Genomic DNA, 15,655 nt, shown 5'->3' with positions numbered 1-15,655 from the left:
CATAAGACAACAATCGATTTGCATAACTGTTTTTGCCCCAGATTTTTCCTTTTTCAGCAATGTAAATAGATTTGCATAAGGTGCAAATCGATTGCACAAGTGCGAATTTGGAAAAATGAAGGCAAATTTCAGCTTTTTGAAGTGTTGACATCATTTGCAAGCATGGGAAGCATGACTTAGTTCTTACATTTGATTCTCTACATCATTTAATCATGAACCCTCATGTGATTGCATCAAGACCATTGGATTTCATTTTTGGCTCCAAATCCTTTTCCCAAGCCTAATTCTATTTTCCAATCCTAACTCCAAGCCACAAAATTTCCCAAGCCTAAGTGCTATAAATTGAGGCACTCCCCTCTTCATTTTTCAAGCTTTGATAGCCAAGAAAACTCTTGCTCTTTCTCTCCTCACCTCTTCCAAACCCCTCACTCAAAGCTCTCTTCTTCTTCCATAAAAATTAGTGAGTCACATCTTGAACCTCACTAATTTAGAGCTAAACCTCAACATAAACACTATTTTCTTCATCAATTGTGAGAGATCAAGGCTTGTGGTTGTGTGTTCTTGAGAAGATTCAAAGTTTGTGAAAGAATCGGTAAAATTCTAGATCCTTTCCATAATCCAAGATGTGATCCATTGTTGTTTATGTTTGATGCACCTTTGGTGCTACATTGATGAGTTTTGCTTGCTTACTTGATACATTTTCGTGCACAAATTGATCCAAGATCACAAGGTGTTTGGTTTTATGTTTAAAACAAGTTTTCTTCTCTTGATTTGCTGTTTTTTTGAAAAACGGTGTTGTGCAAATCGATTTACATATTGTGCAAATCGATTTACATAACTAAAAACTGCGCAGATTTGAAAACAGAGTTATGTAAATCGATTTACACTCTGTGCAAATCGATTTACATCTGAGCAGAATGTGTTTTTTGCCTTTTTTGACTTGTTTTTTGTTCTAACTCATCTTCTACTCCTTTCTTTTGATATTTTCTTTGAATCACAAGTTAGAGGCCTAATTTCTCTCTAATTTCAATGGACTTAGGGCGTCGATAGGATGAGAATCCAAATCCGCAATATTAAGTGATTGAAATTATGGATGAAAGAAGCTTTTAATGTGGCTCCATCTTTTACTTCTCTTTATTTTGATCGATGAAAGTCTTAATACCTTGAGAATTCTTATGGATTCTTGGTAAAGACTAGATCACTCACCTTTTTTCTTTTCGTGCGGTATTGCTTTCGGAAAGCGATCTACATATCGTTCTTCTCGCATGCATTAGCACATAAAGTTTTGACCGGCCTCGTTGTAGGGTGATTTCTACATAAATCACTTGGCGATCTGCTTAACATAGCGCAATATTTCGTGTACCGAATAAAAAAGATCAAATATGGAAGAGAATTGTATGCGGTTGATTTAAGACTTATAGAGGTTTATCGTGTAGTCGCTATGATTTTATCAAGCTTCTGATAAATTTCTATTGAATTTAAATCCGAGGACATCCTTCACTTACCATCGATCTTAATTACTAACTTTGATAACATACTTGACAAGTTTCAAGATGGTTATCTTTAACATCTAACAATTGACTTTAATTTCCGCACTTTTATTATATTGCTCTTTATATTTCTCGCTTTATCGCTTTATTTTATCATTTTATCATATTTACATTCCGCCATTTTCTCTTTGTCCATTTGGACGTTTATATTCCGCTATTTTCTCTTTGTCCATTTGGACACTATGTTTATGTTTCCGCCGTTTTCTTTTGTCCACTTGGACCATACTTTACTTTTATGCTAAAACACTGATAATCAACAAAAATCTAAAAAACACATAAGGCTCTCTTTCGGACTATTGGTTACTATCCGTAGCATTTTGGAGATTTGGACTTATGGACTTAGGACCTCTGGACCCTCATTCTGTTATTACTCTACTGTTATTCTGTCTGTCTGGCATTGGATTGTTGTCTGTTTGTATATGCATGTATTTCCTTGAAAGCCCTTGATGGTTAATTCCAAGGCATTGAGATAAGGATTTTACCCGAAAACAGCCGTTACTCTGCCCGATTTTCGTCAGAATCTTAATGTGCTTAATGCAAAGTGGTGCTAAGATAATAAGTTCATCTGGATCCCCAAGTGTTAATGTGTTGGTATTGATAATTCCAAAGGATGGGAAATCTACCTTGACTCATAATGTCAAGTGTTGGCTTCTTATTTGGTTAGACCGTTTCTTTCCTTAGCTTTTATTTTATGCACTAGGTTAGCCTCTTCATCTCCTCCCACTTCTTAGATTTTCAAAATCTTCTCCCTTTTTCAAAAATCTTCTTATGTTTGCAACCTTTTCAAAAACTTTTCTTTTAAGATATCTTTTGCCCTTAGTGGCCTTTTCTTCAAAACATTTAGACACTGCTAATTGTCGAAACGAGTGGTTATACCCCACGATTTTGAAATTGATTGATATAATGAGATCTTTTCCGCGTGAGAGAGCCAGTGGCATACTCGTTAATTTTATCCGAGTTGGAGCCCTTCTTTCATTTGCGATGCAAAGAACTTGTTTGTTCTCATGCTCAAAATCAACGGCTGAGTATTTCTCTCCGACGACGATAATGTTTTTATTCGTTTTAAATCGTTTTTCCCTTTAAGCGGAACTACATTAGCTCTGACTTCTCCATTGCACCGAGGAGGTATGTAGGCACAAAGCTTAACGCTTTGCCGAGCTTATTTTAAAAATAAAACAAACCCTTTTTTTAGCACACACACACAGATTTTCAAAAAGGTTCCTGTGGAGTACCACAGATATGAGGGGTGCTTAAAACCTTCCCCTCATATAATCAACACCCGTACCTAAGATCTCTTCTTTTTGTTTTTTTTAAAACAAACTTTGGGTTTTTTCGTTCTTTTCCCTTTTCCTTTGGAAACAATAAAGCGCGGTGGCGACTTTCACTGATTTATTGATTCGAGTCAATCCTATGGCTTCGATATTAGATTTTCCCCGCTACAGCAGGGCCGTATCTTGACGATGTTGAATCAGTTTTGGGTTATTCTCATTTGATGATGTTGGTACCACATGCATAGTGTCAGTTTATACATATGCATAATTTATAACATGATTGGAGGTATTCTAGTGTTGTAAATGTTTTTTATGTGTTGATTGTTGTTTGACTTGTTTTGAATGTCTGTTTATGAAACAATTGGGTGAATGATGCAACTGTGATGTGTTATTGCTTTATAACCTTATAACATTTGTTAATTATGATGAGACTCACCCTTACATGTTGTCATTTTCAGATTGAGGATAGCGGCTGTTCGACTCGGTGAGGATTAGCTCATGAGTCAGTTATTTAGTAGCGTCAGGTGTCATGCTCTAATAGTTGAAACACTGGTGACGCGATGTTTAGAGTTTATGTTTGATAACTCTAGTTATGTTTTGATGTTTTGGAGGATAAGTTTTAAAGATGTTAAACTTAGTCCGTTTGATTTAATTTCCGCTGTGTTAACATGAAACGTTTTAATTTATGATGATTACCTTAGTGAATGCATGACATGACTGAATGATGTTTAATTATTACCAATTGTGGCACGCTTATTTCATGTACTCTGAATATTTGTTTAAATTGGCGTAGGGTTAGTAAGGGGTGTTACAATGGTGGTATCAGAGCATAGTCGGTCGTTATGACCAGAGTCTTAGTGTTAGTTTTGTTTTTTCCTGTGTATGCGACTAGTAAGAGTTAACTGTCGATACCTCTGTTCTGATTAAATTGGTTGTGATTTAAGCAGAACAATGGCTGGAAGAGGAGGAAGAAACGGCGATGCTATCGCTGAGGCTCTGGGCATGATTGCTGGTGTGTTGGGAGGAAATGCCAATGGAGCTGCGATTGGTGCTAATAGGCAGCTGAACAGTTTTCAGAGAAACAATCCTCCATTGTTCAAGGGCACGCATGATCCTGAAGGTGCTCAGAAGTGGCTTAAGGAGATCGAGAGGATCTTCAAAGTCATCGACTGTGCTGAAGATCTGAAGGTGAGATATGGTACTCACATGTTATCTGAAGAAGCTGGCGATTGGTGGATGACTACCAGGACTGAACTGGTAGCTGATGGTGTGGCTATTTCTTGGGTTGTGTTCAAGAGAGAATTTTTGAGAAGGTACTTTCCTGAATACGTAAGAGTTCGAAAGGAAATTGAATTTCTAGAACTAGTTCAAGGAAGCATGACAGTACCAGAGTATGCTTCGAAGTTCGTTGAGTTGGCGAAGTACTACGTTCACTACAACAACGATGAAGCTAGTGAATTCTCGAAATGTGTCAAGTTCGAGAACGGTCTCCGTGATGAGATTAAGTAGGGTATCAAATATCAGAGGATCTGGAGATTTTTAGACTTGGTGGACTCTATTAGGATCTTCGAGGAAGATAATCTCAAGCTGAAGTCATCTCACTCTCGCGAGTTAGTATTGACAGAAAAGGGAAGAAGCCTATGGATAAGGGTAAGCCATATGGTAGAGGTAATCCAAAGACTGGTGGTTGGAAGAAGCCTAGTGGGGGAGACTCCAGTGCTTTTGTCAGATGCTATAACTGTGGTGAGGTCGCGCACCGTAGGAATGAGTGCAAGCTGAACCAGAAGAAGTGCTTCAAGTGTGAAGAAGTGGGTCATGTTGCCGCTGATTGTAAGAAGAAGATTGTGACTTGTTACAATTATGGTGAAGAGGGTCACATTAGCCCACAGTGTCCTAAACTGAAGAAGAACCAAGCTAGAGGAAAGGTTTTTGCTTTGTCTGGATCAGAGACCACTCCGGAGGATAGACTAATTAAAGGTACGTGTTTTATTCATGGCACACCTTTAGTTGCGATTATTGATACTGGAGCAACTCATTCTTTTATTTCTTTGGATTGTGCTAAGAGGTTGAATTTGGAAATATCTGAAATAAATGGAAGTATGGTTATTGATACTCCAGCGTCGGGTTCAGTAACTACTTCGTCTGCATGCTTGAATTGTTCGGTTGACATTTTTGGTAGAGAATTCGGGATGGACTTAGTGTGCCTTCTGTTGAAACAACTCGATGTAATCTTGGGGATGAACTGGTTAGAATTTAACCGTGTTCACATCAACTGTTTTTCGAAGACAATAATCTTTCCTGAAGGAGTTAATTCTGATGATCTGGAGATGACAGCTAGACAAGTGGATGAAGCTATCAAGAATGGTGCAACGGTGTTTATGTTATTTGCATTGGAAAATTCGAAGGAAAGAGTAGTGAGTAGCGAACTACCAGTGGTATGTGATTTTCCAGAAGTTTTTCCGGAAGAAGTGAATGAATTACCACCAGAAAGAGAAGTAGAGTTTTCCATTGAATTGATTCCGGGAACTAGTCCAGTATCGATGGCACCGTATCGTATGTCACCATCTGAGTTGACTGGACTGAAGAAGCAGTTGGAAGAATTGCTTGAGAAGAAATTCATTCGTCCTAGTGTTTCTCCGTGGGGTGCACCTGTGTTGCTAGTGAAGAAGAAAGAGGGTTCAATGAGGTTGTGTGTAGATTACAGACAATTGAACAAGGTTACTATCAAGAATCGGTATCCCTTTCCGAGGATTGATGATTTGATGGATCAGCTGGTTGGAGCATGTGTGTTTAGTAAGATTGATCTTAGGTCTGGGTATCACCAGATTCGTGTGAAAGACGATGATATTCAGAAGACTGCTTTCAGAACAATGTATGGGCATTATGAGTATTCGATAATGCCGTTTGGGGTTACTAATGCACCTGGTGTATTTATGGAGTATATGAATAGGATATTTCATCCTTATCTCGATAAGTTCGTGGTGGTGTTTATAGATGATATCCTAATATATTCTAAGAGTGAGGAAGAACATGCGGAACATCTCAGAACCGTGTTGGAGTTGTTAAAAGAGAAGCAACTTTTTGCCAAACTGTCAAAGTGTGAATTTTGGTTAGAAGAAGTCAGTTTTCTTGGACATGTAATTTCTAAGAATGGTATTGTTGTTGATCCTACGAAGATAGAGGCTGTATCTCAGTGGGAAGCTCCGAAGTCAGTTTCCGAAATCCGTAGTTTTCTTGGTCTTGCAGGTTATTACAGGAAGTTCATTGAGGGATTTTCAAAGTTAGCATTGCCGTTAACTAAATTAACCAGAAAGGGTCAGGCTTTTATTTGGGATGTAAAATGTGATGAAGGATTCCAAGAGCTGAAGAAGAGGTTGACTAGTGCTCCTATTTTGAATTTGCCGAATCCGACAGAATCATTTATGGTTTATTGTGATGCTTCGTTGATGGGTTTAGGTGGTGTATTGATGTAGAATCAACAGGTGGTCGCTTATGCATCAAGACAAGTAAAAGTGCATGAAAGGAATTATCCAACTCATGATTTAGAGTTGGCAGCGGTAGTTTTTGTTTTGAAGTTGTGGCGACATTATTTGTATGGTTCGAGGTTTGAGGTGTTTAGTGATCATAAGAGTCTGAAGTATCTCTTTGACCAGAAAGAGCTGAATATGAGGCAGAGAAGGTGGTCTCCCTTTTTCTTGTGCTTCACGTGTGGGATGTGTGACAGATGATAATGTTGCTTTAGGAAAAGTGTCTCATCATATGACATGTTATATTAGAATATATATATATATATATATATATATATATATGTATATATATTATTCAGGTATATTTTAAGAACTTATCATAGAAAATACTGCCATTGCCATAGGTTAATAATAATAATGATAATAGAATTCAACATGTTAAGCAACAGTGTAACATTAGCAGAAGTAAATTAACAGGGGCACAATTTGATAACAGTTTGGTTGGTTGTTTTTGTTGAATGTCATGTCAATTTCGTGAGTTGCAAGTACTGATGACGTAAGTTGGTTGTGTCCCGAATCTGGACAAGTTTTGATTGTAGGCTCAAATAGCCAAAGTGGAAGTTGTTTGAGTTGCGATTTAAGTTGATGTTTGAGTTGCTGATTATTTTGTCGTTGTTCAGATTTTGTTGTGATATTGTTGATTAGATGTCGTTCATGTTGTGGCATGACATTTGCATTGTTTGAGTTGGCCTGAACTGGCACCCGATTAAGTTGGCCTTGATGGCACCCTGTTCAAGTTGTTGAAATGCCTCGATAACCTGACATATGATTAAGTTGGGAGTTTTACTCCGATGGATCCACATGCATTTGCATAGTCGAGTTTCATGATGAGTTGCATTATAAAGTTGTTGTTATTGCTATGTTGCTTGGTTGATTATTGTATTGTCGTTGTTTTTTTTAATGTGGTGAATATTATATGATTCTATGTCTAATATATCAATTATCATACTTCTGCTTATACTTTTCGATATCTCACCCTTTCTTTGTTTTCGCCGTTGTCTTTATATTGGTAACGTGCAAGTAGCGAGGAGTAAGGATTTTAGTAGTTTTTGGTTGTCGTTGCTCTGATACGTAGCACTCGGAGGAAACAAACGCTTGTTTTGATTTTATGTTGTTATTTCCTTTAAAGTTGAACTCAAGTTGTTATTTTGAGGAGTTGTTTATATTTAAGTTATCTATTTTAAAAAGATGCTATGTTGTTTGGAGTTTTTGTATTCGTACACTTCTACTTTCCGCTGCAAGTATTTTAATTAAAAGTTGAATTGAGTTTGAGGCTATACAGGTTGTGATTTATAATATGATTGAATGTGTGCTATGTATCATTCTTGTAATTATGCAAATGACAGGTTTTGTGTTAAGTGGAATTGTAATATCCCAAAGTTGTTGAAAATTTGAAATTACTCTGATGTTATTATATAAATGTTGGGTAGATTTTGGGGTGTTACAGATGTGCTCCAGTTATTAGACTGTCAAATTACCCAATTCTATTTCAAGATGTTTAAAATCTTTAATGGTTTGTATTTAAAGTTTTAATATCAGTATTTTTTTAATAAATCAAAAATAAAAAACTGTTGATTGAAATGAAACGGCCCTTCTTCCACCTTCCAACTACCGGTTCTGTGAAAGCTCTGAACCAAAATCGGTTTGCCCTTAACTGAAACATAAATATATTGAAACACAACTATCTATTTCCCAAATAGTTTCTTTCTTTTTTTTCTTTTCCAGTTTTAGGATTTATGTAATTGATTCAACACAAGTGGTGCAATGGTGTGAATTTACAAGAGAAAGTGGTGAGATATTGAATATTTTTGTTAATAGAGAAAGTGGATTGTAAATTTGGGATTGTAAAGAGTAAGTGATGAAATGTAAAATGATTAATAGTGCGAAATTTTTTTATACGAAAACCAACGAATTACGTGGCATATTTACTCAATTGTGTTATTGTAACCGTCATTAACTTCGGTCAAATCAACAAGCTACAATTCCGTAAATTCAAAATAAAACTCTAAATGCATAATAAATTGTTAGAAAATGATTAACAGCTGTTCTCCTTTCTCACCGCTCATCCCATTCCACTTTCTTGAAATAAAGCCTTTTAAAATCACAATAAACATGAATTTTATTTCCAGATTTAGATCTTTAGATCCATATCATTTATGTGATGAAGATATGGTATTTTCAAAATATAAAACTTCATTGGTATCATTGAAACTAACCACTTCGTGGTGGTTGAAAACCACGCCGCCCCGACGCCGGAGTATGCTGCCACTGAGTTGAGAAGCACCGTTGTAGCTTTGACCGAGTAATTTTCTCTCTTTCCAATCCAAGATTTAATCTCATATATTTTCACAAGTGTGATTAAAGATGTAAATTATCTTTTAGACTACATTGGTATTGTGCTGGTTTGAACAATGATTGAATGTGGTTATATGTGTTATTTGGGCTCCCAGTCCCATACATGTCACACACTTTTAATATAAATTAGGTACTGCGTGTATTATAATATCAAATATAGGTTCCAATTGGTGTGACATAACTATTAAATTTTGAATTATGTTGGTGTGACATTAGTTTTACAACTGACTTATGAGTTGCAATTTTTTTATGCAGATATGATATTGTAACAGGGATTAAGAAGAGGTTGATACCAACTGTAATTCTGTTTCATAGACTTTTTTTGGCTCTATGGTTCTCCAATACATAAAGGAATTATATTACATTGAAACAAGTAATTCAGATGGTTGCACTTAGAAGAAATGAAATTGACACCAAGAAGTATACTTTCTCATCATAATAAGGCTATTGAACTTGCTGCTAGCATTGGTTTCAAACATGTCTAATGTCACTGAAATTACAATGGCGTTTAGAACTCTCATTTGAAGTTCAAACTGATGTAAAAATGTGATTACATTATAGTTGGAGAGTACTGTTTTTTTTCTACTTTATCATATAAATTTGTATTGTTTATTAAAAGATATGGAATGTAGATGGATGCTCTTTGACTTGTAATTGTATTGATGTCAAAAATTATACCATGTTTTGAATGCAACAAAACTTAAACCTCTCACACTAGAAAAACACAATAGATGGAAAATGACATAACAGAACAAAACCTCAACCAAGAGAAGAAAGAAAACACAGTATATCATAAAAAGTACAAAAACTTAAAAAGTAATTATTCACTTCCAACTACAATGATGGTTCTTCATTCATTTGATGTTGTACCTACAAAAAAATTACAAAGATTTTGAATGAAGGATTTTATATTAAAAATTTAATATATTGAAACAAAATAAACAATTAATACCTGTGAAAGTTCAAAATATGGTCCATTTTTTTTAGAATGGTATGAAACCTAAAACAGAATTATATTAAATGAGTTAGTTTCTATATCATAAATGTTCAAGTAAGAGTAAAGAGTAATAAAATAAATTTTGATACCTGATTTATTTCATCAAGATGTTTTTGATTTAGACAAATAGGAGCTAAATTAGTCATAGTACTGTAACTATTCATCCATTTTGTATACTCAGTATTTCCTTGAATGCTTTCCTGTGTTCCAATTCCATCACCAAGTTGAGATGTGAAAAATACTTCAGGTTCTTTATCATGTATTCTGGATGTGGATATGCCCTACAATAAAAAAAACTCTTAAATTTGACATATCAACTATTACTATTATATCAGTAAACATTATAAATTTCATGCTCACCTCTTCTTGATCTTTATTTTTTTGGCTGCATTTTTTAGTTTTTTTTGGTGCAAGCTTCTTCTTCACAATTTGATCAACTTTAGAAGTTTTTCTTTTTAAAGGAGGGCGCCCTTTACTTCGAGTCACTGTTGGATCAAGAATAAAAGTCTGGTTTTGAGTTGGAGTATCTTCTTCTACAGTTCTAGGAGATGATTCTTTACACGCTAGCTCAATTTTCAATTCTTTAATCCAATTCATCACTTTCAATAAATCATCTTCACTATTTATCTTTGTTGAAGCAACTTCATAAAAGGCATCACAAGCTTTATCAACACGCTGCAATTCAGATTTTTTAGACATATTATCTAAACCACATTTAATAAGTGTATGTCTGTGATTTACATCCTTCCTCCATCGTCCCAAAATATAATTGTCAGGGATTGAATCTGTTTTTCCTCGGAGCTTAAGCACACAAAGGATGTGCTTGCATACAATACCTTTAAATTCAAACAAGCAACATGTGTATTTAAACAAGAAATCTTTTTCATTGAAGAATACCATGAACCCAATGTCTTTCATCTTGTCGTGCACTTTCCTACTCTCTGTAACGCAAAATATGGAATCTATTCCCTCCAATTTATCAAAACATGCATGGCAATACATCATCGAAGCAATTTCGAATTGAAATTCTTTGAACTTTGCATTGGTAAATGCTTTTTGAAATTGGACCTCAAAGCCAAAGTGACTTACACAAGCAATAATTGTATTAAATGACCTGAAATCAGCCATGCTCTCCTTTTCAATTTTATCTTTCAATGCATTATCGTATTGTTCAACAAATTGCTTCAATGTTGTCTTTGAGTTTACATATCCATCAAAAAATGAGTTCATACTTTCACTTCGTTGTGTAGTTGACATTCCAGGCCAAAATGTGTCCCTAACATATATAGGAACCCACCGATGCCGCTCTTCAAATAACGCTTTCAGCCATTCATTATCGTGTAGTTCATAATACACAACCATATGTTTCCACCTCATCATAAAATCACTTTTGCTTGTAGAGTCATATACAATATCATGCAAAAGTGTTTTAATTGACTCATAATTGGAATATCTACCAAACTTTTCTGGAATTTTTTTCATTAAATGCCATAAGCACCATCGGTGTCGAGCCTTCGGAAAGACAGTCTCAATTGCATTCTTCATTGCTCTATCTTGATCAGTAATTATGGAATTTGGAGCACAACCGTGCATACACTCTAACCATGTTGAGAACAACCAAGTAAAAGTTTTAGTATCCTCATTAGACAATAGAGCACAACCCAACAACATAGATTGACCATGATGATTTACTCCAACAAAAGGAGCAAAAGGCATGTCATATTTATTTGTTAAGTAAGTGGTATCAAAAGTTATGACTTCGCCAAAATACTCATATGCAGTCCTACATCTTGCATCAGCCCAAAACACATTACGTAACCGACTTTCATCATCCACATCCATTACGTAATAAAATTGATTATTTTGCTTTTGCTTTCTGACAAAATATTTTTGTATTGCTTCTGCATCACCTGTCCCAAGTCGTAGTCGTCTTACTTTGTCTATATAGTTTCTACAGTCTTTTTCTCCAAATGTAAGATTCTCATACCCATTCGCTTCAACAACTAAAGATCGAAAGTTTCTGCTTACATTAATTCCAGCTTGATCATTGAGTTCTAACCTTCTTCTCATCTGAGACCCCAAATTTTTGTTGGATCTAAAATATCGTGCTTTGCTTGGACTTAGTTCATGATTATGCTCAATAACAATACTTGAAACTATAACTGTCCCGTTTAAATGAATACAAGCATTCAATCTCGCCTTACACTGTGTTTTTGTAATAGGATTGGGCTTCAATGGATTTTTTGATTTACTCACATACTTTCTTGCTCGACTACATGCCAAAGTAAAATATTTTTTTCCATCATCTCCGTTTTTTGAACTTATTTTAGCAATTCCAAAACCTATATGTCGAGCATATTTCTTATAATACTCAGTAACTTCATCTTCAGAAGCAAATACCATACCAACACTAGGAATATCTTTTTCATATGTGTCATTTACTTCTAAACAATCAGTATCTTTTTGAGTTTCTTCATTTTTTTCCACTTCATCACAAATTTCAAATATTTCTTGCACTAATGCAACAAATTCAAAAAAAAAAAAAACTATGTTAATTGATTAAGACACCTAAGTAAATAGAACATCATTAAATTTATACAAAACTTTCAGGCAAATAAGTACACTAAATAGAAACGTAATGATAAAATGTTAGTTTATTGGAAATTGGAAAAAAAGCAAACCGTAAGCGGTGTGGCGGGAGTGGTATAGTGGGTTTTAATTCTGTTAGAATTATATTAAATATTAAATTTAATTTGTTTTCTAAAATGTAAAATAGTAGAATAAGTCATTGAACACATGTTCGTAAAAATTCTTACAAAAAGTTGTCGTACTATTTAGAGGCTAAAGTTAAACTGAATGCAATAGAAACCCTTTTTCTGTATTTAAATTTTCTATTGTATCAAGTGCAAAATGAAAATAAAACCGTAAAAGCTTAAATTAATTTAAGACATTGCAATTGTAACCCCATTTTTCTCAGTTTAAACCATAGCATAAAACTAAGAAAATTGCACAGTGGTGCCGATGAAAAAAGGTGTCGGAATGTGTTATTTTGGTTTTTTATTTATTAAAAAGGTACTGATATTAAAATTTTAAATCCAAACCATTGAAGTTTTTAATTGCCACGTGTTAGACATCCGAAAACGGAACAGGGTAGCTAGACAATTCAATAACTGGAACAGATCCATACTCGATGAAATGGATTTGCTTAGTTCTATAAACTATTAGTTTGTGTTGTTTTAATTTTTTATTTGGCCTAAGTAAAAATATCACGTGAGCTTTAGTGTGCTTTTAATTGAATAACTCATTTGGCATACTGATAGTTTAATCCATACTTTAGTGATAGTGATAGCTTTTTCTAATTTCTTTTCCTTGGTATAAATTTTTGTTTATTTTCATCTTATGTGTTTTATAGAATATTTAACGTTGATCATTTGTAACTATTCTTTTTTTCTTTATTTTAGACAAGTATAACCATAAAAAACTAACATTCAATCAAATTCTTTTGAAATATCAATAAACTTTTTTTTAGAATATAGGTGAACGTATATTTACCGTATCTCAAGTTTAAAACTTATTAAATCTAAACTTAAAAGGGGTCCTCTTGAATATAAGGGAGACAAAGGGTGCTTAATACCTTCTCTCTGTTTAACCGACTCGCGAACATAAAATCTCTGACCGTAGGGTAATCCGTTTAATTCTCTTTCTTTAGAATAAAAATAAATGGTGGCGACTCTTTTCCTTAAAATTTTAAGTCGGTTGCTACACATTGTCTACAGATAGAAGGCGTAATCGATTACGGTGTTTTGCGTAATTGATTATGAGCTCGTGTTTTGGGCTTTTTGGCTTTGTTTTAAGTTGTTTTGTACCTCACTTGTTTTGGTAAGATTGAAAGGTTAATGTCATTTCATATAATTTTCTCCTCACTCTCAATTTACTCTCTCTCTCTCTCTCTCTCTCTCTCTCACACATTATTCATTCCATCTTCTCAAATTAACTCATTTTCTCCATTGATTCACTTTAGAGTTTTGTGTATGTTCCAACAAGACAACAAACTCAAACACTCAAATGATCCCTAAGTAGTTATATGGTTTAATTAGCCATCTAGCATGATTTTATTATACAAGTAAAACTATTCTTCAATGTTATTTGTTGTTAAGTTTTATGCACATTGAATTTTGGAGATTTAAGAATTCAACATCAACATGAAAACGTTAAAATACATAATCGTAATTTATTGGATACTCGAGAGCCACTTATTTATCCTATAAAAGTTTCACATATTTATTTTCCAAGACAATAACATGTTTTAGGATGTTATTTGTACAATTATTGGACTCTTGACAATGTGGGTGCCATCTGACCAAACAAGTGACGAAGAAAACACAGTTTGACTTGACTCTACTCTCCCAAGAGCATTGACAACAAATGATTGTGTCTCTTGTACTGATTTGAATGAGATAAGATTTGGCTCTACTGTAATCTTGATATTTGGAATTGGGGTGACAATAGCCTTGTAGGTTGCATTGTGAGAGCCAACATTTGTAACTGTTCTAGGAAACTTGATATTGAAAGGTTTCTGAGGTGCAACAACAATTACTAGTGCAGGATAGTTTAGATCTTTTACCGATGAAAGGTTAGAAGCTCTGTGACAAATTGAGTTTTCTCCACTAATCTGTTTAATTTTTTCATTATCATAACCGTAATTGCAAAGCATTTGCACATAATCATCCTTTGTGATGTTATAAATAAGTCCTGGGTTAATAGCTAGTTGTGGATTAGCATTCCCTGATCCATAAGAAAACTCACCAGCCAAATCATTATAAGTACCGTTCACTGGTTTTGCCGTGGTCATGATGGCAGATTTAATAGCGGCTGGTGACCAATCTGGATGAAATGATTTCACATATGCAGCAATTCCAGTAATATGGGGACATGCCATAGAAGTTCCAGATAATATGTTGTAATTGACCTTTCTAGTGTCACCGACATGCCTAGAGGGTGGGGCAAGAGGCGAAAAAGCAGCTAAAATATCCACGCCGGGGGCACTTATATCTGGTTTCATAATATCTGGAACAACTGAATTCGGACCACGAGAAGAGAAAGATGCAATTCTAGGAGCATTTGCATCATGCAAGATCTCACTCTTCAAAATTTCAGCCACAGGGGATTTAGTGTATTTTGCGTAAGATTGAGCAAAAAGATAATCTTTTGAATCCAAGTTAATTGAAGGCATCCAAGAGACATAAGACACATCATTTTTAGACTCTTCAACATTTGTGACTACACCAAACGCACCACTTTTAGAAGCCAATGCTTCATACACTGGTGATTCACAGAAAACAATCTTACCTTTAACCACAGTTTGGCCAAAGTTATACAAGCAAGTACCGTGAGCTATTGGAATTTTTGTGCCATTTGAGGGGAAAGCATTGACTGACTTACCAATAATAGTATTTCCATTTCCAAGAATGAGCTTATCAATGAATTGAAGATCTATGGTAGATGCAGCAACACTAAATAACCAAGGTGCTACACTTCCAGTAGAACTTGGCCTTGGACCAGAGTTTCCCGCAGAATGCGATGTGAGAATTCCCTTCTCCATGGCATGAAAAGAACCAATGGCAATAGGATCTTTAAGAAATTCAAGGGCATTTGAGCCCCCAATTGATATTGTGATGATGTCAACTCCATCAGCAATGGCATCATCAAATGCAGCTAAGATATTACTACCACTACATGAACCATCCGCGCCACATAATTTGTACACAGCAATCCTTGATGACGGGACTCCACCCCTTGCAGTGCCTTTTGCAAGATCATAAAAGCTTACATCCCGCACCTCTCTTCCACTTGCAGTTGATGCTGTGTGGGTTCCGTGACCAGCTTCGTCTCTTGCATTCTTCCCTCCATTACCATAAGACCGTGCCCCAATAATTTTCTTGTTACAAGTGAAGT

General features: G+C 35.0%; 2 protein-coding genes across 2 annotated transcripts in view; both read right to left on the bottom strand.

The window, feature by feature from the left end:
- Positions 1–9,537: 9,537 nt before the first annotated feature.
- LOC131617032 (protein FAR1-RELATED SEQUENCE 4-like) lies at positions 9,538–13,467 on the bottom strand. The gene is made up of 5 exons (XM_058888420.1): positions 13,335–13,467; positions 10,061–12,216; positions 9,790–9,981; positions 9,656–9,703; positions 9,538–9,573 (listed from the first exon to the last, which is right to left on the bottom strand). The coding sequence occupies exons 1-5, from the start codon at positions 13,465–13,467 to the stop codon at positions 9,538–9,540; spliced, it is 2,565 nt and encodes an 854-aa protein (XP_058744403.1).
- Positions 13,468–14,006: 539 nt separating this feature from the next.
- Positions 14,007–15,655, bottom strand: part of LOC131616909 (subtilisin-like protease SBT4.8) — a 2,602-nt gene continuing 953 nt past the window's right edge. Inside the window, exon 2 of the mRNA XM_058888352.1 lies at positions 14,007–15,655. This exon is cut by the window's right edge and continues 51 nt beyond it. Coding sequence (XP_058744335.1) covers positions 14,007–15,655 — 1,649 coding nt within the window.

The sequence above is a fragment of the Vicia villosa genome, linkage group LG7, assembly GCF_029867415.1.
Source record: "Vicia villosa cultivar HV-30 ecotype Madison, WI linkage group LG7, Vvil1.0, whole genome shotgun sequence".
Lineage (NCBI taxonomy): Eukaryota > Viridiplantae > Streptophyta > Magnoliopsida > Fabales > Fabaceae > Vicia > Vicia villosa.
The sequence above is the reverse complement of the archived record's forward strand: the minus strand, read 5'-3'. Positions and strand labels throughout refer to the sequence as shown.